At 40.3% G+C, this 27,260-nt stretch overlaps 2 protein-coding genes across 2 annotated transcripts in view; one reads left to right on the top strand and one right to left on the bottom strand.

Moving 5' to 3' along the window:
* The window catches only part of igf2r (insulin-like growth factor 2 receptor), a 53,550-nt gene extending 47,521 nt beyond the window's left edge, over positions 1–6,029 (bottom strand). Inside the window, exons 1-2 of the mRNA XM_061707475.1 lie at positions 5,844–6,029; positions 4,204–4,343 (exon numbers count right to left, since the gene is read on the bottom strand). Coding sequence (XP_061563459.1) covers positions 4,204–4,343; positions 5,844–5,962 — 259 coding nt within the window. The 5' untranslated portion in view covers positions 5,963–6,029. The remainder of the gene's footprint in view (positions 1–4,203; positions 4,344–5,843) is intronic.
* A 342-nt stretch (positions 6,030–6,371) lies between these two features.
* LOC133464772 (zinc metalloproteinase nas-15) lies at positions 6,372–8,996 on the top strand. The gene is made up of 7 exons (XM_061746959.1): positions 6,372–6,378; positions 7,615–7,658; positions 7,772–7,841; positions 7,928–8,042; positions 8,433–8,605; positions 8,694–8,775; positions 8,864–8,996. Exons 1-7 carry the CDS (start codon positions 6,372–6,374, stop codon positions 8,994–8,996), a joined length of 624 nt encoding a protein of 207 aa, XP_061602943.1.
* Positions 8,997–27,260: the final 18,264 nt, after the last annotated feature.

Consider the following 27,260-nt stretch of genomic DNA (forward strand, 5'->3'; position numbering starts at 1 on the left):
AAGCCGACCCTGCAGGGACTCGCCAGGACAGTAACGTAACAGGAATTGAGAAATAGCCTGTTTAAAAATAAGAACAATGACAATTTAAAAAAAAAAAAATCACAGTAAGTTTGTGCAGACGTTGACAGAGCTACATGAGGGAACATAAGAGAACAAAAACCAAACAATGGAAACCAATACACACACAAATCAGAATCAACGAAATTATGGGAGGTAGAGGTTCGTCCGTGAGTCTTTTTGGTTATAACAAAGAATTCTGTCACAAATGTTTCTGCTTCGTGTTGAACAAAAGAAAAAAAAAAAATGCAGGTTTTAAATAAGAAGGGCCCCCACGCTGTCTGGGTTGTGGTCAACCTTGAGAAAAAAAAAGCCAGAGCAGAACTAGCTCAATGAACCTTGTTTATTACCATTCATGCTCATAAAGTAAAGATGATTCTGATAAAAATAGGTGTTAAAATTTTACACACACAAGGAATATCAAGGAAATTATTGATCATTTCCAAGAAGATGAATTGGTCACAGACAAAGTCAAGAAATCAACAGAAAGAGTCATCTTTCAGAAACTAATTCATTTATCAGCTGAGTCTTCCTCTTTTGACATTCAAATGCTAACTCTTGATTTTTGTCTGTCGGTGCAAGAAAAAAATAAAAGGTTTTTAGAGCTATAAAATTGTTATTTTCATCACTGATTAATCTGTTTCTCAGTTTTTACATTAGTTTTCTAGTTTCACAAAAAGATGAAAATTACTCACAGTAGCAACCATTGGAAAACCCAAAGATATCTAGATTACTATAATAAGACAACAGATATTTGTGTTATTTATCTTTACTTTATTACATACAATGAGACAATCTCATAACTACTTATTAATCCTTTCAAAAAAATATAGTGGCATTTATTTGGGATTTTTTGACATATAGTCATTGAAAGAAAGATAAATCAAATTTGTTGACAGAGCAAAAGAAAATCATCTGAGAGCTGCTAGTTTATCTGAATCATGGTAAGAAGATAATTTGCTTGTATGAAAGAGTTGGAGGAGGATTAATACAGAACGTGACATAATAGGCCTTTTGGAGCTGATAGGAAGAGGCTGCCGACAGCCCCAGGAGATTCATCCTGATCAGCAGAAAGATCAGATCTCTGAAGAAGCACTGAAAGACTGATCTATACAACATCGATTCAGTTATCTTCAGAACATCCTGTTGTCAGCAATTGGAGCGAGACTTCTGATTGTTTAATCTACTATTTAAAAACGCCCAGCAGCAATCGCACTCCTTATTCCCAAGCAGAAGAAAGCTGTGAATGAAACAGTGTCTCCAACTGGGTCATTGCATGTCTCTTTTTATGCAGTAGCACCTGGGACCAGGAGATGTTGGACATCAGAGTTGCTACTGCTGCAATTACCCACTCTATAAATAAACCAACCATGCCACACCTATTCTGTGTTGTGTTCTGATGGGGAGGACCCCTGAGTGGCAGTGGTTTGCCACACTGGAGATATTTCCGGGGATCAGAGACGTCACAAGCACAGCAACGCAGCAGCCTCTGGCAGCCCTGGCCCAGCTGACTGCAGAGATTACAGCAACACAGCGTGAGCAACCAGGCAGAATGCAGCTTCCACCAACTGGAGCAGCTCCAGGCCCAAGCAGACAAGTAGATGAAGGTACCATGGAGCTACTGTCCCAGTTTGAAGCCCAGGTACACACACCATTGTGCTCCAGTGCATTATCCCGGAAGACAAGCCAACTAGCGTCCTGGACACGTTCAACACTACGGTGATGACTTTCTGGTAGCTGGTGGAGGAGTGGTCAGCACTGCCGATCGTAACTGGGGATGCCTGGGCAGCGGTCGTCCCCCCAGCATCTCCACTGGGACTTTGACAGGTGATCCTGGACTAGATGGATTTCTCCCCCGAGGACAAAGTCTGCCAGTTCTGAAATTGGAGCAGTTTGTGGTGGAACTTCCAACACAGTAGATGACACCACCCAGAGTTCACAGCACTGGCCATCACCCTCGCAGAGGACTACCTGGCTATCCATACGGCAGGATGACTTGAGCACGGACAATCGAGTACCACCTCCATTTGTTTCCTGCACCATAGACACCAGACAATGCCTCAATTTTATCGGCCAGGATTACCGGGTGATGTGTGCCTGGGATGTTGGTTGGACCCATTACTGGAGGACCCATTTGAGCCATTTCACCAAAGCACTTTTTTTATGTTAGTCATTGTAGATTACACAGCGCGGTTCTGGGGTCAATAAGCCAGGCTGGGCTCACTGCCAACCCAAAGATGCGTGTGATTGGATTGAAGGAGGTACAGGATCTGGGGTAACAGTTGGGTTGTAGCCAGGTGCAACCATATATATATATATATACATATATATATACACACACATATACATATACACACACACAGTAATTCGGCAACTGCACGATGTCCACAGCCCATGACCAAAAAGGGGGTTCGGGAGTCCTTGGGGGAGCTGAGTACAACAGAAGGATCATCCAGAAATTTTTGGACTTGACCAACCCCCTGACTGATGTGGCTCTAAAGGATGCCCCAGATTTGGTCCAATGGATGGAGCAGTGCCAGGTAGCGCTTCAGAAGACAAAACAAGCTTTCTGTGTACTCCATATGTCTGACTCTGCACTCCCTTTTCTGCCTCAGCAAGTCCGGTGAACCAGACCAAACTTGCTGCACTTGTTGTGTGTTGGGTACTGCTATTGTGTGTTATGCACTGTTGGACCGGAACCCTGAGTGGCCCTGAGATTTTCTACAGTGAACATCTCAAAACCAAAAAAAAAAAACCATTAGGACCAAAAGCATTAACATTTCTCGAGACCATTTCCAACAAGCTTTTCTGTTGTCACATGATAAGACACATTATCTTATTGTCGAGACAGAGAACAATTATCAAGAACCTACAGGCATCCACCTAAATAACTGTAAAAAGTAAATATTACGTGCTTGTGAAGCTCAGAACCTTCTTATACATGTTAAAAACTGTTATCTTGTTTGGTGCCCAAACTGCAGGTTAAACACACTGTTTTTAAAGCTTTTCTGGTATAAAAGAAACCAACTGTGAGGCAAGTGTACTCTAGGTGGTCCAACCAGCATAACGATTGTCTGTAAACTGATTGGCTGAGCATACAAACTCAACATTAAAGCCTGCAGACTGGAGGGACAGTGACAGAGTCACTCGTCTACCACTCACCCAAGAACCATTATGATTTTTTGTCATGTCAAAGTTGCAGCTTCTTAAATGTCAAAATTGTCTTTGTTACTACTACGCGAGTTTACTGAAGGACAGCTGGTTGAATTAAACATGTAATCTGATTAAATTCAAAAGCCTTTTTATCCACTCTTCTTGTGTGATTTAAAATAAAATGATTAATGAAGAATTTGGGGTGTATATTATAAACTCAAATGCCACTATAGAACCGCATCATTATCTGCACAATGCTAAACTACAGAATGGTAACGATACAAAAACATTTGCTGTGAAATCTAAGTCTTTTGTTTAAAGAACAAAAAATGCTGTTTGAGGAAGGCATGTTATCCATGTAGTGTGTTTTTACATTGATATAAATATTACACATATTTGGATGTCTGCCATGGATGTAAAAACAGAAAGCATTTACAGGATAGCAGAAATGAGTCTGAAGCAGCTACTGTTATCAGGGTTCTCCCACACTTACTGTCGACTACCTTTTCTGTTCAGGTATGGAATCATTTGGAAATAGCTTATTTGTCAGACCTGCTCACAAGGGCAGTACCACACAAACACATAAAGAAAGTAATAAGCATTTTAACTGTGTGAGACGGAGGGTCAATATGTTAAATGTGCACCAGAAGGCACTATAAAAATGCAAAACAAACATTTACTTCTGGATAGCAGTCAGCAAGAGGCCTTCCTGTTTCAGTTTGTCCACTGGCTTAAGTAAAAGCAGCATCATGATGACTCGTAAATTCTTATTTACAGCTGAAATCTTCAGTTTTGCAGGAGATGGTCAAAGTACAGAGTAGGCACCACACTTGTGCGAACAGAAATGTCTCTAAATGAACAGATTTCCTGCTCTGTTCACCTCATGAACAACTGCACACATGACACTCTCCAGGATGCCATCACACCTGACTGATAACAGGAGGTAATGGCTTTAACACTGTGACCTGGTGCACACCCGTCTGCTGTACTCACCAACCGACTCCTCCACCTTGCTGGTGAGGTCTTGAGCACATACGGCAGCATTGGGCCCACAGTTGGTTGATGGTGAAGACAGGCAGAGCTTTAGAGTATATTTTACTTTGTTATCTTGGTCTATAGCCTCCCATTTGTAACTGCAAGACAAAGAGGAAGAAAAATAAACATGAAAGAGAAAAACATAAGGAGTATGTGGCTCTCACATTGGGCCTTCATTTTGCAGATACTTTTACAACTAGCTGTCACTACAGCTAATAAATATTTCTGTACCATATAAAAGGAAGACAAATATATGTCTATAACATGCCTTAAAAAGAAGGACATACAGATAGTTTGAGGAGCTACAAGCACAAACAGGTATTTGCTAATCAGATTACTTTTAACTAAGATTAAGTCATTTATTATCTTATCATTACAACAATAACTTCATTTCACTATATTTGTGTAACCTGGGTGGAAAATGTTAATTACAGAGCAGTTCACCACAATTCAAGTTCAACCAAGTTGTTGTAATTCACCGAAAATCAAATTTCAAAATTCATATGAATCAATTTCACAAAGCAAAACCATCGCAACAGATTACTGTATGCATACTGTTTTTGCATACTCATTAGGGTGGAAGTATGCAATTTTGGACGCAGCCTTTGTTTCGTTTTTGCAGGAAATGCATCATTTGTTTTGTTTTTTTACTAACGTCCATCCTCTATCAAATTTATGCTGATTAGGGTTTGTTTATAATAAAATTATTTTTCACAGTGACATTGATATAATGAATAATGATACAATAATGCATTGATCTATTACTGTGGTTGCTATGACGACCCCAGTAAGGCCGTAGTACCTGCACTTATGCAGATGATGTGATAAACTTCAACCCACAAACACCAGCTGCACCGAATCACTCATCATGTGAGCTGCTGTGATGCAGTTGAATAACGTCCTTGTAAACTTCCGCTCGACAAAAGGCTTTTTTGACAAGGTGGTTAAACGAAACCTGACTGAATAAAGAAATAAAAGGCAGCCAGGCTGCTAATAGTTTTGTTTCACTGCCGAGTCAATATTGAGACGGAGCTCCATCACAGGAGAACAACCATGCCAAAGAAACACTTAGACAAAACTGTATTTACCCCAAATCTACATTTAAATGGTTTGCCACTCAGCATGTTGCTTTTTAGGCACAGCTATATATTCAGTCTTGATAAGAAAAATAAAAAGTTATCCTTCGTTTTGTGATTCAGAACTCATTTAGCTGGGTAAAATTGGCTGAATCTGACTTTCAAGAAAAAATAATAATAATAAAAAATACTAAATAGAAATGTCACCAACAGTAATAATTTGAGCATAAACGTTTGTGGATATGATAGTCATCTAGTGCCTCTAGACACTTTTACAACAGCTCAAACTAAAAATGTAAATTATATATGAAACAAACAGCTGACAGTCTTAGAAGCGATTTATCAAGATGCCAATAGCAAAGGTCGTGTGAGAGAGGCATAGTAAGTCTGGAAATAATTATGAATCCGCTAAAATATGGGTGAATCAATTGCTTTAGATCGAGTATGTGTGTATTAAACGTGATTTATGCTGTATTCTGTAACGTTGTTTGATCCTTTCGTAACTACGTGTGTGTGTGTTACCTGCAGAGGTCCTGAACCAGGCTCCTGTCTTCCTCCGCTCCCGACCGCACTAACACACATCCCAAACACGCCAGGAACCACAACGATGCACACCGGCTAGGTTTATAATTTGATATCATATTTACTGTGCTGGATCCTTTCTAAAGGGCCAAACTAAGACGACATGATGCAGCACAGTGTTTGCTGTAAACCGACTCAGTAGGAAGTGACTGCACCACATGACGGGACATCACATGACTGCTGAGGGTGGTGCGTTCAGGGGCTAGGGGAAAATTGTGCTTCCATAAACACCGTGACTGCGATCATTCCAGGCCCTTTTCCCTTTAAGACATAAAAGACAAAGTATTTCTTGAACGATTTTATATATATATATATATATATATATATATATATATATATATATATATATATATATATATATATATATATATATATATATATGTATTGTAATATATATAGTATATATATATTGTAAATGCTTTACAATGAACTCCTTAGATGAGACCAACGATAAGCCGAATGATGATCATGGCCAGTAAACTAACAGATTACTGAATGAATGAATGAATGAATGAATGAATGAATGAAGTGGCTGGACACAGTGTTTAATATATATATATATATATATATATATATATATATATATATATATATATATATATATATATATATATATATATATATATATATATATATATATATAAAACATGTGTAGTGTCAAACCTCTTTTTAAGGTTTTATAATTGCCTCTTCTGGGTTTTAGAATTAATTAATTCGTGCAGTTGCATTTACACTGACAGTTTACAACCATATATATACATATATATATATATATATATATATATATATATATATATATATATATATATATATATATATATATATTTTTTAACATAACAGACATAGGGATGCATCAGGGATGCAGAAAACATTACAGGATCTAACGTTTTGCTGTTCATTACAATGAAGAAGAACATTATCTATATGAGTAAAGAATACAGAGAGTTCATAAGTGTAAAACAAGAAAAATACCTAACAAGAGACAAATGTCCTCAGCACATAGCCAATAATGTTGAAAAAGAAACAACATTAGGGGTACTATAAAAGAGATATGCTAGTAGTTGGAAGATGATAATTAGTGGAAGTGTTGACACCTGGTGAGATGATTGGTTATCAGATTTAAGTCAGGGTGCCAGCAGAAGCTAGTATTCTCTATTTGTTGTCATCAGTTGATGGGGCCTTGTAGGATGTGGTTTTTGGTCCTTACCTGTGTGTCGACAGGTAAATCTTGAAGTATGAAAGTGTTATTTGCACAAGTGACTGGTGGTAGGCTATATGTGTAACTATTTTCAAATGTGCAGTTGCTGGTATCCCTGTCAATCTAACCCAGGGAGTTACCACCCCTAGCCCAGGTTTGTGCCAACTTTCTCAAAGCAAATTCTGGCTGCAGGGTGCTTTTGTTTTTTTGTTGGGGTGGATTAAAAATGTGTGTTCATTTCTGTCACACTTCCTGCAGTTCACGTGCTGTATCCAAACAATGAGACGTCAACAACTGGTATGTAACTTATTTAGAAACTGAATTCTCAAACTGCAGCTGGTGCATAATGGGCTTCAAAAACTTTAATGTTTGTGTCCCACTTAATTGCAGTTGCTTCAGTTCTTGCTGACAATGAGTCTGCAGAAACTTTGGCAGGTAAAATAAAAAAAAAAAAAACTACAATTGTCAACAACTGCTATCGATAGTAACATGCTTTTTATGCATTTGGGGCAGAGTTGGAACTGGATATGGCATATGAAGGGGACATCTTGTTGTTGGTAAGATGACTAGAGGATCTAACTGTGTAGCAGCACTGCGTTTGCAACTTGTGCCGTTAGCTGGGCAATTTGACCATATCGTGCTAATACAGGAATAATCCTATGCGCTTCAGGAGGACAGGAATGCTGTGAAACAACTGTGGGCGGATGGCGTTGTCCCTTACACAATCGCTGCAGAACTAGGTGGGTTGTTGCAGGTGGAGGAAGACCCACTTGATCACCTTTGCCCTAACTGCTCCCCCCACCACCTCCCAAATCGTCATCATCAGGTCCTCGGAAGGGAGATATTGCAGCTGCCTTCAGCATGATTAGCGACGCCTCCTGCATTCACTTTAAGGAGCATACTAATGAATTGAATTACCTGAGAATTGTTGATGGCAAAGGGTGGGTGTTTATATTTATATCTTGAGAGGTGTGTGTGTGTGTGTGTGTGTGTGTGTGTGTGTGTGTGTGTGTGTGTGTGTGTGTGTGTGTGTGTGTGTGTGTGTGTGTGTGTGTGTGTGTGTGTGTGTGTGTGTGTGTGTGTGTGTGTGTGTGTGTGTGTGTGTGTGTGTGTGTGTGTGTGTGTGTGTGTGTGTGTGTGTGTGTGTGTGTGTGTGTGTGTGTGTGTGTGTGTGTGTGTGTGTGTGTGTGTGTGTGTGTGTGTGTGTGTGTGTGTGTGTGTGTGTGTGTGTGTGTGTGTGTGTGTGTGTGTGTGTGTGTGTGTGTGTGTGTGTGTGTGTGTGTGTGTGCTCCTGGTATTAAATGTGCGTTACTGGCTTTTCCTCACTCCAGCTGTGCGTCTCATGTGGGTTGTGTCGGTGGAGCCCAGCCACTGTATTTTGCGGGAATGTGTTCTGTGGGAAACCTTTGCCATGAGCTCATGCATGCTATAGGGTTGTATCATGAACACACACGCCAGGACCGTGATGGCTATGTCACAGTAATCTGGGATACTATCAAACCAGGTAAGGGTCTTGGCTGATTCGACTATATGACTATCAACTATATAGGAGACTCGGCATCTGTTTTCATAAGATTAAATTGGCTTTTCAGGCAAAGAGGGCAACTTTGACTTGAAGGAGGGGGACACCCAGAATCTGCCGTATGACTTTGGGTCAATAATGCACTATGGCACGTAAGTTGGAACTCATCCGGATGTGACAAAGCAGCTTCAAATAACTGGCTTGTACTCCACTAATGGTTTGGCTGAACTTGTCTTTTAGATCCTTCTTCAGTAAAGATGGAAGTCCAACTATCGTGCCTAAACAGGAGGGTGTCAATCTAGGCCAGAGGAAACGTCTGAGTCAGTTGGACACAGAAAGACTGAACAAACTTTACAGATGTGGTAAAAGCTGACATGCCAACACATCTTGCTGGAAACTCTAGAAATGTGTTTGAAAATATTGAATCTGCCTTGTCATTTTGCACAATACTAACTAGTTTTTTGTGTGTGTGTGTAGGTGGCTACTAGAAAAAAGGATGAGATGATACCAAACTGAGTTTTAGAAACCTAATAAAGGAAGGATGATAACCTTAACTGTCTTTACTCATTAATCTTCTAAAATATTGTTTTAAAGTGTAGATTCCCTCTTTGCAAGTTGGTGTGGGGTTCATAATGGTACAGTACCTCACCTGGCATTTTAGTTAATGGTATCAGGAGCCATCAAAGGAGTGGACGGTCTTAAAGTAACGTGACTTGGTATGAAAAATGCATGCATATGCACTTTCAGTTAGTGATGCCCACAACAATGATTAGCTTAATTTTCTTCAGTTAAATGTGGGTGGGATAGCTTCAGGTTTTGACAGCCTGCTATAGTTGAAGGAAATTGGCTCAACATTCAACTCGTGCTGCGTTATAGCTCAGTATTCCTCCAATACTGTCATCACATGGTCCAATTACTGAAACAGATCTGAAATGCAAGTCTAAGATGGCATGCATGTGCACCAGATGCTTCCACAGCCACTTGTCAGATTACACCAAACCTTGCAGGTTAGATACTTTGACTTGAGACCGGGCCTTGGACGATGCAGTGTGGACTGCTGTGGGACTGGCAGTGTACTTGATCTCCAAACTTGGCTGTTATGAAAACATCTGACAATGTTTCACAACCCCTTTTTCTCAATTTGAAATGTTTTTTTAGGGCAAACTCAAGTTGAAATGTCAATTTTTCAGCTTAAAACTTTTTATATTGAAGTTTCTTCTGCTTGATGTGAAATGGACTCTAGGATACTTGAACAAAGTCAGAGGCACAATACACATTTTTAGATTCACTTTATTAGATGTGGGCTTTTGAAGTGGAACAGTCTTTCAGATTTAATGATTTACAAGAACCAAGGTACAGATGAGCATGTATGTACAATATGCTCTGCCTTTGAAATCTCCTTTTCCCAGTAAGCAAGTTTGTTTCTATAGCACATTACAGCAACAAGGCAATGCAAGGTGCTTTAAACTTAAACTTTATTTGTATAGCACCAAATCATACAATATAAAATGCAACACATGGTGCTTTACATGCAGAATAAAATAACAAAAAACACAATTTAAAACATTCCATACGACCCCACCCCCCCACGCGTACACACACACACACATGTGCACACACTCACACGCCCACACCCACACACACACAGTAAGTGGACTGGTGCTTTAGGTAAGGTGCTTTACATAATGAAAAGTAAAGAGGGGTAAGAAGTAATTGTAAAATGCTCCTACAGTTGATTTGTGCCAGTTACCAGAGCTTATTTCCTATGAAATGTCTGTTTCAATATTTGACATGTAAGACTAAAATACGGGTTTGAAAATTAGCAAATGATTGCATTGTTTGTTTAAATTTTACAAAACACCCCAGCTTCATTGGAACTATTTATTTAAAAAAAAAAAAAAAACAGCTGGGTCACAAATCACACATTTAGGAAAAGCTGACCTGGTCTTAGCTAATGGCTGTGCTTGCTGTCGACCAAAAGTCTAAACCCTAAAGATAAACTGTCTTGCTTTATAAAACTACCTGATATGGTACCAAAAAAATGACCATACAGTTGTCATGAATGTGAAATGTTGCTATAGACAAAAATAATCATTCCTACCAAGCTGTAGATTTGTTTATTTCTCCTACAAATTTGGACAGTTTAACCTGAAATAGAGATGTACTCACTTTTGGAACCACTCCCTCCAGTGGCCATTCAAGGAACTGCACGCTTTCCAGCTCCACTAGTCTCTACCTCAGTGGTCCTCATTCCTGGTCCTCGAGAGCCGCTGGCCTGCATGTTTTTGATGTTTCCCTGCATCAACACACCTGATTCTAATTAGTGGTCATCACCAATCTTTCCTCCAGGTCTGCACAGTTCTGTTGGTGACACAGTCATCTGTATCAGGGTTTACTGGAGCAGGGAAACATCAAAAACATGCAGGACAGCGGCTCTCGAGGACCACTGCTCTACCTAGAAGTTAAAATACTTGCACTCTTATAGGATAAGAGTTTCATCACTGTTTAGAGCCCCAACAAAGCAGCTGAAATGTGACACTCTTGACTTCTTGTATTAAATGTTCTCTTTGTCAATAGTGGAAAAGCCCCTCTCTGGCTCACTGAACCCTGGGGATGGGCTGTATATGAATATGACACTTTGACGGGGCTGGTGCTTGCTCCACCAACTTTCTGGCTGAAAGACAACCTTCTCTTACTCACTGATCTGATCTATGTTTCTAAAGTAATAAACCTCTTCGGACAGACTTTGGATCCATAAGATGATTTATTTGCAAGATATTCCTCCAGGTGCTTCCTTTAATCACTTACTTTTCCAGAAGTTTGTTGCCCGTGTCCAAACTTTTGATATGTGTTGCTGGTATCAAATTCAAAATATAAAGATATTTTTTCATCATTTGATAAGGTTTGAGTGTTGAATTGTGAATAAGGTTTAATGAGATTTGTTAAAGCTTGCATCTTGTGTTTACAATTCTACATCTATTTAATGAATTACACAGTATTGTCTCTCTTACTAGTAACTTAAGTATTATATGAATTATACCAGCTAGTGATAATGAAAAATAATTAGTGCTGCATTGTGGACTGACCAGTCTTGATAAACTGTTGCTGAGACACCCTACAAAAGCGTCCTATTTTGTTCCTTAGCCATGTGTCTGTTATGAATAGTAAAACCGTTCACATGGAGGTACGAGCAGATTCAGTGGTGGAGAATATTTTACCCATATAAATTTACCGACTTGAATGATTGATTCGGTTACACTCAAAAGACACTAGATGGCGTTCTAGTACTTTATTCTGAATTTGAGACTTTTCATTTGACAAGTGAAGAGAATTCATTCATTTCTTTTATTTATTTGTTTATTTGGCCGAGACAACGTTTTATGTGTACCGTGTATGTGTTTTCATGTATTTTGTGGATCGTAACTGATGCTTTTAGTTAATGAGTTTAAGGTATATATTCCAGCGAGTTCAGCACATTGCCATTTGAGCATTTGCCCTAACTTTATTTTCTCTTCATGTACATTTCCAAATGTTTACAGGACTGCAAAATTAAATGTATAAATAACTACAATATTCAGAAAAATAATAATAAATAATTGTGAACTGATTTAAACAGACTTTTCGACTTTTAATTACCTAATCAGTCACAATTTTTCATCAACCTTAATTCAAAATTATTCTAAATGAATACTCTATCAATCATGTATAATGCAATTAAATTGAACTTAGTATATGCTAGAAAGGGCCCTCTTTATTTTTAGCTAAATTCACATATCCTGTATCCACAAGTAATCACAGCATAATGTCTGATGTAGTGTTCCAGTAGTACTGTACAGGATGTAGAAAACCAGTGAGCCAACATAAAAGAGCTCTTCCTTTGGAGAAATCGGCTTCTGGACACGCACTAAAAATTGGAGCTTGGGAATTTTCACCATAATTGTGGCTAATATGCTAAAAAGTAGTATTAAGTACCATCTTCTTAATCCATTATCTGTGGAAAAATAAGGTAAAAAGACCACATAAAGAATATGAAATAGTGATTGAAACTTCTTTAGAAATGTGTATATCTTGGTGTTTCTTATCTATGCCAAGAATGCAAGTTTAGAGGAGTCATTAGGAAGGGGAAAAAGGCGGTGTACCAGGTTTAAGCCTCTTTAAAAATAAAGTCATAGTTTAAATCAATACATACTGGACATAACGTACATGTACACATGTATGTATGTATATATATATATATATATATATATATATATATATATATATCCTTTATTTATCCAGGTTAAAAAAAAAGAATAAAAATCTCTTTTACAAGAGATTTTGAATGTATTCATCTTTTTGTGGGAATCTTTTACACTGAGAAACACAGATTTCACAGTGGAGGAAAACTGCTCTATTCTTTAATCTTTTCAATTGGAAACTAGCAGATGGCTGTGGATGTTGTTTGTGAAGAAAAATGCTTCGAGTGGTCATCCTTACTAGACACACACACACACACACATGCAGTGTTTGGGACCTTTTTCAGAAACCAAGATAAGGGCTTCTCAGACACGGTGTGTGCGTGCGTGCGTGCGTGGGTGTTTTAGTAAGAATTGGATGAATCACAGTTCTTTCAGAAACTCCCTGATGAATCTGAAGTTCGACCAAAGGGCTACGTCCTTCTTGCTGGACTAACTGGTAACACAGGTATTTGCAAGTCCCTCGACTGACCACTGGAGGCTGACTCCCAAAACAAGTCAATTCCCATTGACTCCCATGTTGGTGTCACACAACTGTGATGATAACTGGCTGGGTAGTGAGTTCCACATCAGCTGAAATGATATAAAGCAATAAATATATACATAATTAGAGACAGGGTCTTTCCAGTGACAACTTCACACCATCACCTGTTGGCCATTCAGCACGTAGCACTGACTTCACTTCTGGGCTGGGAGTTAAGCTCTAACCCTGCATAGTGATTAAAGATAAGTTTTGTTGTGTCATGAATGACAGCTAAATGATGCATTTCCTCGCAACTCCCTGAGGCTTAGCCACAGCTGGGGCCCCCATTCCAAGACAGGCCCATTTGCATCCCTCCATTAACACCCAAACACCTGAGAAACTCAAGAGGTGGTTCTGGGGCTCAATGTTCCTCATGTCCTCAGAGATGTGACTGAAAATCTGTCTCTGGGGGTCAAAACTGTTTCTTACACGTTCATATGTCAGATGATCTCAGCAATCAATAAAAGGTGGGTCTACTGGATCTTTCTGCTTTCCCCAATCAGAACCACATCCAGACTGATCAGTTGCATTTTAAGGATATATACTCCAACAGTACTTAATGTTAGATCTCTTTTTTATCTCTGTCCAAGCATTTTGTCACTGTGAAAGTCACTTTTTAGAATTTCTCTAAAGTTGTTCCTTTACTAGTTTTATTGAAACAATACTTTATTTATGTGTATCAACACATGAAATCAGAGCAGGAAACAGAGGGAGAATAATGATCATACTGAGACCATCTCAAAGCTTGAAATCGAATTAGTCTGTTTTTTTTGTTTGTTTTTTTTTATTGATCTTTTTAGAAAAAAAACAACATACAATGACAACATGGACACAAATAATCAAAAATTATACGAATTATGCATTATACATTGTCCCTTTTTTTTTTTTTTTGAACACAGAACTAAGAACAGAGTCTCTGTAGAGTTAAATAAAAAATAAACAGATGAGCAACAAATGAACAATGGAGGAGAGTAATGGATGAGCAAATGCGGCATACAAAAACAAATGCAGTGATAAATGCAAATGCCCATCACTAATATCCCATTAAATGGAAATAATAAATAAAACATAAAATGCGAATTAGTCTGTTTTCTTAAAGGAAGGAGGCAATTAGTATGAAAGATGCAGTAGCTAATAGCTCGTTGTGAACTAACTAACAGCTGTGGCTCAAATCTGATCTGATCATCAGTCTAACATTTAAATATGTACTGTAAACTGTATTTAACAAAAACATTTTTTGTTAAAAAAAAAACAACTACAGACTTGCGAGTGTCTGATTACTGTGATATGATATCAAAACCTCGGTGTGATCGAACATAGCGCCCCATTATAACCACCCGCCTAATAACAAGAGGTTTCATTGGTGCCGAAAGAGCTCTGACCTCTGACTGCTGTCGGAGGGTTTTGGCCCCTCAGATCCTTGGATGCCTTCTTTGAGCCATTTTAAAACAGTTTTTGTGAGACCCACTGCTGTTCCGCTGGGGAATGCTTCAGGCTGCCATTGGGGGAGATTTTTATCTGCAAAACCTGTTCAGGTTGTGGGAAAGTGTCAAAGTAAGACACAAGTGAAAGTTGAGTAGAACGTTTTCTGAGGTGAAAAAAGACTTTGTTGTAACAAGATGAGTCGCGTTTTTCATTTTAACTGTCAGTTGTCAGTCTGTACATTATAATGACTGTTTTATTAACTGCTGAAGCACATACTGTAGCTTATTTCTTGATTTAATGACCATGACTGGTGTCTTTCTTGCAGGAAGTCTTTATCTGTGTGATGATTCTGAGGCGGTACGCCAATGTTGCTGAAATGTGTCCTCTTGATTCCTTGTATGTCTGACATGTGAAGAAACGTCAATAAAGCTACTTTGACTTATCTTACCTGACTTCCTTTATACCAACAGGAAGGAAAAAAGTGTGAGCATGATTCACCTCCACAAGCTTCTAAATCTGTGTTAAAACCTCAGACAACTGTGGACTTAGATCACACTTGTTCTATATTTGTACTGTTTGCGCACAGGTATGTGATCAGGGTCTTAGTATCAGTCAAACATGAGCTGTTTTACTCACAGCTCCCGACACTTGACTTCAAAGAAACCTGTTAACCGTCTCCAGCTTGGCAAGCTGGAGAGCCAGGCAAGCGGCAGCTTGTCCAGCTCTGCTGTAACAAGACACAGAGAAGCTCACAGATGCTCCACACACATCTACCAGACTTTCCTAGCCGAGTTCATCCAAGGGAAAACAGACAACTATTCACTTTTCAGTGCTGAGTCAGATTTCATATGAGAAATGAAGACGATCTCCCATGGTTGTCATAAACCAAGAAATAGTTTTACTTCTGTCTAAACGTTTGTATTGAAAAGCTGAAATGTTATTTGAAAATGTTTGAAGAACTAGCACTTCTTTTAAACAAGAGCAATAATGTTGCCGCACCGGTTGAACCAGTTCTGTGGCCTACATGTTCTTTAAGTGATAGTCTTGACAGTTTTAAGATGTGGAAATGAAAGGAGCTTTTCAGTAATACAAGCTCGTAAATGTATCAACAGGCACGACAACAAGACATATAGCGAGCGTTACGTAGCAGGTCCTTGGGAAAAACAGCTAAATGCATGTTACAGCTCAGTAAGAAAAGATTATGAAAGAGAGAGGTTACATCATTAGAACCAGCTCATTAAGCAATCCTGCATGACCGGAGACAAAACAATATTTCATGGCTTACAAAAAGCAAGTACGGTTTTATCTGTGAATTACTTACAACAAACCCCATGAACAGATAAAGATCAACAATAAAAATCCCCCACGTGTCATATTGTGCCAGCTCTACATAACTTTTGTTTTTGGATCAAGACTTAGATAGACAACACTGAGTTCGTATCAAGACCTCGTTTCACAACAGCAAAGATTAACTTCCTGTAGTATCTGGCATGTGCAGCCTGAGTCGATTTATTCACCTTATCATTTTCTCTCTCAAAGGAGATGTTATCTTTTTTTTATACTCAGAGGTACCAGCAACAAAAGGCTAGAGGCCTATAAAGCCAGTTTTTCTCAGTATTGTATAAAGCTTCTTCTTTTTTTTTTGTTGGCATCTGCTGCAAGTGTGAAATGAGAGAAACCAAGGAAAACACACAACGGGCACACAAGCCTTTGGAATCTGCAAGAGAAAAACATAAATAAATAGAAACGGCCGACACCCGCCCTGATGACAGCGGGAACCCCACAGCCGAAGGCCCAGCTGCAAGGGCAGCGGGGGGAAGCGGAGACGGAGACGGAGCACGAGAACCCCCCAACATAGAGCCGCCCAGAGAAGCCCAACAGCAAAGAGTCAGACAACGGACACCCATTCACACAGATACACTAACATACACCCACTGACAAAGACCCGGACAATCATTCTCTCAGCACTCCCATCTCCCCCTGGAGGCCCGGCACAGCCCAGCAGGACTTGAAGAAGGGCAAATACACACATCCTCCTCAGCTCTCATCCTCTCTCTGCTGGGAGCAATGTTGAAATAACTCTTCTTGCCAGAGAGGGAAGACCTAAGCAGCAGTCAAACAAAAACTGTCCAAAAGTAGATCAGCTTGGTTAACCTGCAGTCTTGTCTCCGTTCAGTTAGTGCTGCTCCTTCATGTCCAAAACTGTTGCTGAGCTACATGTCCCTTAATCAAGGTAATCAGTCGAAGCCGGATGGAAGTAAAATGATAACTTCCCCTGTAGAGTTTTCAGATGTTAGCCTATTATTTCACACATTACAGCTGTGCTAACATCGTGCCATTTCTGGGTGAGTGGAAGCATGCCTAGGTTGCTACTTTCCAGATGTTGCTGCCAGAGGTGCCCTTCTCTGTTTTTCCAACAGAATCTATTTACTCTATCTCTGATCGGGAGCAGGTTTTTATTTCATCCTTGCAGTTTGTGCGTTCAGTTCACTTAAATGCTAAACTATATCAGCGATGCACACCAGCCGTGCACAGCACTTGTCGCTCGCAACCAGTTTTACGTCACGATACCCCTCAGGGGTCAAATACTCTTTCACTTGGCCCCTGAAGCACGTGCGCACATCCATGGACTTTGCTACACAGCAAATTTAACATGTAAACAACATCCAACACTTATAGTCTTGTCATTTTTATATCTAAAAAGTAATATATACACTAGCTAATTTTCAACAGCAAAACAAAAATGTAATCCTCCTCCTTCAGTATTGTTATCATTCATTCATTTTGTAAACGGATGATGTTAGATTGTAATATGGAGGATAGCAGATTGGTGACATTTTATCGTTTTGATATGCAGATTACAGTATGTGCATGCAAGCTGTCGCTGTGCAAAAAAAAAAAAAAAGTAAGCCCAAAACATTGCTCAAACCACTGTCACGCAACACTGATTAAATGGCATGAAGTGCTGCTTACATGTAGATACAACTGATTGTTGCTCCTCTGCTGAAATTCTTACATGCTATCAGGAAACCACAAAGGTTTTTTTTTCGGTTTTGTTTTTTTACCCTCTGCAAAATGCCCGCAATGTTTATGCTATTTTTACGTTCTCTGGAGCATCAGATTTCTATCCTGTTTTCAGAATGTATATTTTTAACCATTTGTGAACTCTTGCAGATGTGAAATCCCTGTTAATAATGGAATTCAATCTCTTAAGCAGGTCTGGAGGCGCTTCCCAGGAAGGAATGCAAGTTGCCAAATAAAACAGGAGTCTCTCTAGAAAATATCTAAATGAAATGTTCGTCCAGATTTCCCAACCATTGTAGTATTATAATCAGGAAAGAGCAGCAATTCCATGGACTGCTGCTACAACGTACAAATAAAGGATGACAAACTTGTTAGCATGTACATTTATCTGAATACTCTGAATCCAGTCATTTAAGTAACCACAACTGATTGTTACATCTATAAAATTTAAAGAAAAACAAGAAAAAATTTAATAACAATAAACTTTGCAAAGTAAAATGTTATTGCTCATTTTGTTTGTATCTATTTTAAGCTACAACCACACTTTTGAGCAGAACATTCGCTTCATTTGTCAAGAATGCTGTAATTGGGGACCCAAATACAGGATGTAGAGGTCCTTTAATTCAACAAACTGCTACACGGGCAGGAACCAGTGCCAACTCCAAAAACCCCTCCAATACACAAAAAAAAAACAAGATAAAATCCATTAAGGAACACGGTCTGCTGGGAATTACAATCATTAAAGTGTATCAACTATGTTGGAGCTGGAGGAAGAGGATCGTTGAAGTCCTTGGACAAATCAGTGTTCCTCTCCTGCTTCAGCTCTTGGCTGTCGTGGATCACCCTTCTCAGCTTGACTCACTCCCTCATGTTGTTACCCTGTGAGATGTTTAAACAGGAATTCTCAAGGCCAAGGCGGGGCGAAAAGGATAGAAGCTTGGGAAACTGGAGACACAGGGAGGTCGGGTTATCTTCCTCCTCACTTCCTACCACCACTGCTACTGTCCTCCTCGCAGTGGAATGCATGGGAACCGCACTTCCGAGGTGTTGAGGCTTGACTTGTGCAGCAGTTGTTGTTCCAACTTGCTCTCGACCCTTGACCCTGTTTGAGTTTCGGTTTCTTCCGGGTCTCGACTTGCTGCTCTTGTGAGAAGTAAAAAAAAAAAAAAAGAGAAAGACGTTTTTTGTAGAGGTTTTTCCATCAGGGTCTGTGGATGAACTTTCTGAGCTCAAGTTTGACCCTCTCAATGGGGTCCAGTTCAGCTAAGTGTGTTGCTCTACTATGACTGATGAATATCTTCTGAAGTGAAACCACTTGGCCTTTCAACCATTTCTCTGTGATCTTCTGTAAAGATAATCTTTTTATTATTTTTTTCCTGAAATTTCATTAATTCTCTACATTTGCTTTCTTTGACAGGCTTAAAATCAAAACTTATGGGGTGACACAGTTTGAATTATGCTTCTGTAATTCATGTTATTAAACTTTTTTAGTCTTGTATATGAAATATCTCTCTTGGCTTGTTTACCACATTTACCACGTCTTTTATTCAGGAATATCTAAAAGTTAAACCCAAACTACATGATGGAGCTCTGTGTTTGCGATAGATGAATTGATTGTGTGTCCACAAATGATTGACATCACCTCACAATCTGAAAATAACTCTTAAACACTGATAAGAGTAGTTGTTGCCTTTTTCCTTGATTTGTTTTAGTTGTGTCACATTCTGCTCACCTCCTGTCTGCTGGTATCACTCCCCTCACCTGTCTCTGCTCCACTCTACCTGTTAGCCACGCCTTCTCATCAGGGCAACTCTCCACACCTGTGACAGCCCTGGTTGCATTTAAGCGTGCATCTGTCTCTGCTTCAGGGCCAGATTGTTCTTGTGTCATTTTCCCCGGACTGATCACCTGTTGCCGACCTGCCTGCCTCGTCTCTGCCCTGGATATGTGCTGCTGCTGCTGCTGCTGCTGCTGCTGCTGCTGCTGCTGCTGCTGCTGCTGCTGCTGCTGCTGCTGCTCTACTACTACTACTACTACTACTACTACTACTACTACTGCTGCTACTGCTGCTACTGCTGCTACTGCTGCTACTGCTGCTACTGCTGCTACTGCTGCTACTGCTGCTGCTGCTGCTGCTACTGCTGCTGCTGCTGCTGCTGCTGCTGCTGCTGCTGCTGCTGCTGCTGCTGCTACTGCTGCTGCTGCTGCTGCTACTGCTGCTGCTACTGCTGCTACTGTCATTTAGCAGACACTTTTATCCAAAGCGACTTACATCTGAGAGAACAACACAAGCACAAAATCACATAGGAGGGTCCAGCTGGATAAGTGCTGATCAGACTTCTGAGAGTCCAGTTGGACACAGGTGCTGTCACGCCAGTGCTTTTTTTTTTTTTCTTTAAATAAGAAAGCTACGTCTAAGAAGACGCCATCTTGTCATGAGTGCATGCATCTTACTAGATGCCGAAGTGCTCCTTAAAGAGTTGAGTCTTTAGCTTGCTCTGAAAAGTAGGTACAGACCCTGCAGATCAGACAGAGTTTGGTAGGTCATTCCACCATTGGGGAACAATGGAGGAGAAGAGTCTCATACTGATTTCACACCACGTTGTGGTGGAAGCCCCGGGCGTCTTTCCCTGGCTGAGCGGAGCTGTGGAGAGGGAGTGTAGCTCTGGACCTCAGCCTTCTGTCTTGGACCAAGAGTTTCACCTCTTCCCTCTTGGTTACTGCTCGGCTCTGTGGCTACACAGCTCACCATGGACCTGTCTGCCAGCTCGGTAATCCCCCAGTTGATGTCGTTGCCTTTAGTCAGTGACACCAGGATTGCTCCTTCTCTGATCTCGCAGGAGATCAGTGAGCCAAGACTCTTCACCCTTCCACCGTATAAACTGTAGTGAATAACAAAGGTCATTACCGACTGATATCCCGTCTGCCTGTGCTGCATTTGGGTCCTCACCACACCCGTGACAAGTTGGAATTTGAAAAATCCAACTAGTAAGAATAATCACACCTGTAGAAGAAAAGAGTGGATCTCTGCACAAGTTGCTGGAGATAATGGTCAACTCTGTAAGCCCTCAACTCAGTACAATGATTTAACGATGCAGTGTTTTCAGTCACGGTGTCCATCAGCTCTGCTCAAATGAGGTCTGTATGGTGCATTTGCAATAACTTTGAATTAGGACTGAAAATATACTGTAACAGTACAAATTAAATAGGAAAAATAATTAAAAGTGAACGTAGTGTCCCCTCAGCTATGTCCCAAGGGCACACACACCACTCAGTTCCTGACATTTCAGCTGTGTAATTGTCAGTGCTCCAAGCTTTTCCATTTAACCCGTAACCTTACATTCTCTGGTGATTGAAGGAAAATAGAAAATATCCAAACTTCCTGTTCCCCTCGCTCCTGCTATTCGACCAGTGTGTCTCCTCTTCAACTCATCAGTGAGTTCAGATCTCCACTAGGCCTAGGAAAGCTCCACACAGAAGAGCTATTTCTCCACATGGATATATTAGGATGTAAAAAAATGCAGAAAGTACTACAAGACAGGAATCCTCGTCACACTACTGTCTTTGAAACTTCCCTCTTTACCCTTGCTGCCACATTTCTATCACTCCAGGCACTCATCACTCCACCCTTCCTGCACTCTCTCCGCTCCATGCTCTCCATTGCTTTGAACTTTGAAGTATTTCAACTACTGCACCGTGTTCACTCCCTTCCCCATTCCACCTGTTTTACTTTCATTTGGACACGTCTTCTGTCTTGCTGCAAATGGCCTTCTTTCCTCTTCTTTCTAGCACATATCTGCACCTGTTCGGATTTTCTTCAGCAGCACCGCACTCTTACTGCACATCACAGTGTCATTTCAAAATATGATAGTCCATGGAGACTCTATCTGACCTCACCTGTCCATCTATCCATCACCAAGACAATAAGATCAGCGCTAATCATTGATGCAGTCCCACTTTCACCTTCAGTCTGTTACTCTTACTACGCAACTCACCACCATCAAGCTGCCCTCATACAGGTTCTGTACTGCACTAACTGCTTAACACACTTTAATGCCATGCCAGACTTTCTCACGCAACGCCCCAATTCCTCCCTCAGACAGAACAATCCTTCTGCCCTCACCTGTTCTTCTCTAATATTCTCAAAGTAAACATTGTTTTCAGGGTTTTTACCTGGCATGAAACTATGCTGCTTACAAAACTTAAAAATGTTTCATATCATAGTTTGGATACTTGTTTCCCAAAGATTCATCGTGTGGCTCATTAGCTTTATACATATGCAGTAGCTACAGCTCTGGACATAGTGCCTGTTCCTGAAAACTGTTTAAAACTATTAAACTTTTTCCTTTCTTCAGAATGGATCCAAACCCTACGGTGGGTTCTCAATTTCAGCTCTGATGGATGTTATTTCAGAAGGAGGACTTGAAATGAGTATGTATCGACAGATTTGATCAGAATGAATGTGAATTAATGTTAATTAGCTTTATAAGTTAGCATAAACTAAGTAGGCCAAGATGAAGAAGTCAAGTGTGACTGAGCAGACTGAGATGTGAATATGAGGAAAAGGATGCTTAAAAAGCACTCTTCAGAAAACCTATGAGTGGCATACGAGGGTGTCTGTCCATTTATTATACAGTCTGCGGTCAAACAACGTGTTCACCTGAGCACACAGGGAAATAGAGGATTTAGGCTGCACAATTAAAGAGACACAGTTTTTGAGTCCTGATGCAGAATACAGTAATGCATAGGCTATTGTTATGCTTCATCTATTGGGGTTAAAAAGCTTCAAAGAATGATGAGAGAAAGCATCTGGCACAGCTGATAGAGTCCACACTGGGACCAGAGACCTGGAGACATATAACTCACAGCGTGGAGCCCTCATGAACCAACGCACCAAGGGGTGCTGTCCTGCACGCTTGTCAAGTCTGCATGTTTTTTAGGCTGAAAGGTTATACTAAATCCTGCCCACTAACTAGCATCTGCTGCAAGATCAAAATGAAAACTATGATATTAACTATTAATACAGTATATGTGCAGAAATTTGTGGGAAAAAAGTCGGCCCACTAAATAAATCCATCTAATCAATATATGTTTGAGTATGCATGAGAGGCCGCTGCTTGTATTATAAAAGCGCCTTAAATGGTCCTTAGACTAGCTGTAGAAGTAGAAGTTGTTGTTTGAGAGATCTCTCAAAGCGAGGGAGCAAATTCTTGTCAAATCAAAGCGGTCACATACTATGGCAGAGACATTAATACGACCTGCCTCCCAGATCATCTAAAATAAGATGTTGCTCTTAAAAAAGTTCCTCTCTTAAATAATACAATTGCTAGACATATTAATGACATGTCTGCAGACATAAAAAGGAAAGTTTTGGAAAAGTGGCACATCCACAATGTGACAGAGACACCTTTCTGTTTTGAAAAGTACATCACGAGAGGAATTTTTTGTACAACAGTACCTTGAACAAGGAAGGTAAGTGGGAAAACCGCGTAAGTAAGCACTGAGCAATCAACATGTTCGGACGCACCAGCGGATTTGTTAACAGTGAAAGAGCAATAGCCACATGTTATTGCAAGGCATTGTTTTCCTCACTGTGGGGCACTCGTTACCAAGCCATCAGATCTAGCTCCTCTGTTGGAAGACGCATGTGTGACCAAATTTGTGAAGACAAGACCGGAAAAAAAACATGTTTGCGTCATTGTGTGAGGAAATGTGTGTGGGGCATGATGTGTTATTGCGACATACAGAGGCCTGGCGCTGCCCTATGGCAAAGCTTTAGCCCGTGTGTATAAGCTGCAGGAGGAACTACAAGGTATTATGACAAAGGAGAGGTGTGATGATGCCAAGTAGCTTTCCAGCAATGAGAGGTCTGCAAGAATTACATTTCAGACATAGTATGTCAAATGCAAGTACACAGATGCAGGGCCAAAATGAAAATCTGATCACAAGTGCAGATAAGAAAAAAGGTAGATGTCTTTCCAAGGAACTGGCAAAAACGTAGGGATAGAGCCAACTTTAACATGTTTGAGCAGATAAGTCATTTTATTTCCCACCATTCTCCTCTGTGTTGGGAACCAAAAGCCACAGCCACAGCTGAAAAAGACGCATGGTTTTGTGGAAGAAAATACCTGTACCGACTAAACATCGTGGTTTAATGCTGAGCTTCGCTGATCTACCATTGGACAGTTTTTTGACTGACTACTGCCAAGAAGTTCCTCATTTTGGGGGTTCGAGGAGGGTGGGGGCTGGGGGGTCAGTTTTAGAAACAACAAGCACTCAGATCATCTATTTCTATGTTGCATAAATGTTTAATGTTGTACAGACAACCAAAATAAACCTGATCCTTACAACATGAGCTGAGATCAGAAGTAATTGAATTTGCATGTCAGTTGAACTGCGAGCCGGCCAGATGAGAACCAAACCGGTAAGTCACAAGTCCCTCACCACAATATACTCTCATATGAATGAGAACAACTAGAAGGAATATAAAACTACATCAAGTGAAGAGAAAATATCCGAAGTGCTCAGGGAATTGTTCAGAAAAAATCTTGAAGGTGCTCTTTGGTGTTGGGGAAAAAAACAATATCTTGTCAAAAAAGGGAGTCCAAGGCACTCTTCTTGTGGAAAAATATTAAAAAGCCTTTATTGAAACATGGCTAATAAGTTTAAAAACATGGGAGCAGAGACCGGTCTCTGCTCCCATGTTTTTAAAGTTATTAGCCATGTTTCAATAAAGGCTTTTTAATATTTTTCCACAAGAAGAATATAAAACTACGTATAAACACAATAATCCGTTACACAGTTATTGCACTTATTGCACAATATTTTGCAGCTGAACTCCGGTTTCCTCCCCGCTGCCTGTCAGAGTGAGGAGTTGTACAGTTTGATGGCTAAAGACAGAAAGGATTTCCTGTGGCACTTAGCAGAGGATTGAGGAAGGGCCATCCTACTACTGAATGTACCCTTGGGTCCGATCAGAGTGTTGTACAGTGGTTGGTACTCATTGTCCAAGATGACCCCTAACTTGGACAGAGTCCTCCTCTCCATCACCACCGTCAGAGTCCAGTTTTGCCCCAACAACGTCACCAGCCCTGCGGATCTGTTGGTGTCCGCCGCCCTCAGACCACCACAGGCTGGTAAAACCTTCTCAGCATGGTCTTACGGACGTCGAAGGACTTCCGCCTCCTCAGGAAGTAGACACAGCTTTGACCCTTCTTGTAGAGGGCGTCTGTGTGGCCCCCCCCCCAGCCCAGGTACGGGTAGTCCTCCACAATGACCACATTGACCCCCCTGGATGGAGACAGGGGTTACCAGCCCGTGGTGACAAAAGTTGGCTCACATTCAGGACAACACGTCTGGTTCCAGACAGAGCGGCTTTGGATTTGCAGTCCGGTGCAGCGAGGAATGTACAACACAGGGAAAACGAATGACTGTGCAAATAGTGCAACATTCTTCAGTTCACAAGACAGATGGGTGGAGAAAAAAAGTGAAAGAAGTCTTCAATGTGAAATGGAAAAACACCACAGGAGCAGAGGAAGTGGCCTCAGGTTTCACATATCCAACACTTGCAATGCAGTTTTGGCTCTTCTCCCCAGCCATTCACATCCTGATTCATGTGATTGCAAACATCTCACATGATGACCCCCCACAGGAAGGATGGGTGGGTCAGTATTATATATGTGACTTGAACAACTTGAAACTCAGAAAGCCTTTTGGTTATGCGTCATGCATGTGTTCCTTGAGCTGCCTCCCTCTGGCAGATGTTTCAGGGTGCTGAAAACAAACATGCTGAGAGACGGGTTGTACAAGAGGGGCCACAGAGGAGGCCACAGTCCTGTTCAAATATCGAAATAATCCAAATATCTGACACTATCGTGTCGTTTCAGCTACGGGAAACAGACATACTAGCATGTGCAATACTTTTTTATAGTATGCCCTACACCAGGGGTATTCAACTAGATTCGGCCGGGGGCCACATCTGCAAAAGGACTGTATGGAGAGGGCCGCACAATTTGAAAATGTGGGGGTTTTCAAAATGTATTTTGCACTCAAAGACGATGACTTATTTAAATATAATACATTTGTATTATACATTTGAATATATCTAGTTTACATATGAATTATGTATTAATTGTCTCCAGATTTAGTAATTGTGAATGTTAAATATAATATTCAGATAAAGAAATATTATTTTGAATGCAAGTTCATTTTGAAACCACGCATTGTGCAAACTTAATGAAATTGATATTGACCTACTTTTAATAAAACACGCCATAATGACAAAGCACCACTTTCCACCAAGATTTCCTTATTTGAATATTATATTAAGCATTGAGCACAACCATTTTAGTCCATAGTAGCCAGTTATAAAAATATTATAAAAAAAAAAAAACATTTTTTTTTTTTTTTTTCAACAAACACCCCCTTTTTTAAAATATGACCAGGGGCCACATAAAAGCTCCTGGCGGGCCGCATGTGGCCCGCGGGCCGCCAATTGAATAGCCCTGCCCTACACTGTTTATAGTTCTGTCTGTGGTTCCTAAGTTTGTATAGTGTTTCTTTTTTAAGTGCATGTTTTATTTAGTTTTTACGTAGTTATTTATTGTTATACTCGACAGGTTTGCACTGAGGAGAGAACCGTGCCCCAATGTCGTTGCGCTTGTGTACGCTGTATGACCATGGGCAACGACAATAAAGACTCTTATCTTATCTGATCGTTAAATTCCTAAGTAAGAAAAGATTGATAAAAAACTGCCTTTGTTGTCCAGGTGACTCCAGGTGTGCAGCTACTGTAAAATGCCTATATTCTTCTGAGCCACAATAGCACCAATACAGCTCCATGATTCATTTAAGATTACTGGATAACCTCATACAAGTGTAAAACATTGTACATAACTGGGCATGTATAGGCAAGGATTTCCCAAAAAATGGGAAAATGCTGATTAAATTCGATACAGTTCAGTTCAGCTTTATTTATGTAATCAGGACATCTCGAGGCACTTCAACAATTACAAATTTGTCCCTTTAATACAGTGCTAATAAATTAACAATTTGGATTAAAGATTAGAATTAGAAAGACAAGGCATACAAAAAGAGACAGAGAGAGGAAAGGAAGGGAGGAATTTTTCAGGAGAAGCCAAGTCTCGGCTTCCTGACTCAAGTCTGGCCAAGATGTTGTGATGCATTAATTTGTCAGATGCATCAAAAGCCCTTGTGCTTAACTCATCACCTGCAGAGAAAACCAACACATGTTGATGACACTGTATGCTTAGATTTCCAAAAAAGGATTTACTGATGTCATACATGTTGAAAGAGTTGTCAAAACATGACTTGAGTCACAAAGCAGACCTGGAAAGGAGTCAGCCCTCTTGTTTTCTCTGTTTACGTGTCCCTGGAGAGAGATTGAATCTTTACGTTTGTCTAGACTTGC

Source organism: Cololabis saira, chromosome 18, assembly GCF_033807715.1.
Source record: "Cololabis saira isolate AMF1-May2022 chromosome 18, fColSai1.1, whole genome shotgun sequence".
Classification (NCBI taxonomy): Eukaryota; Metazoa; Chordata; class Actinopteri; order Beloniformes; family Belonidae; genus Cololabis; species Cololabis saira.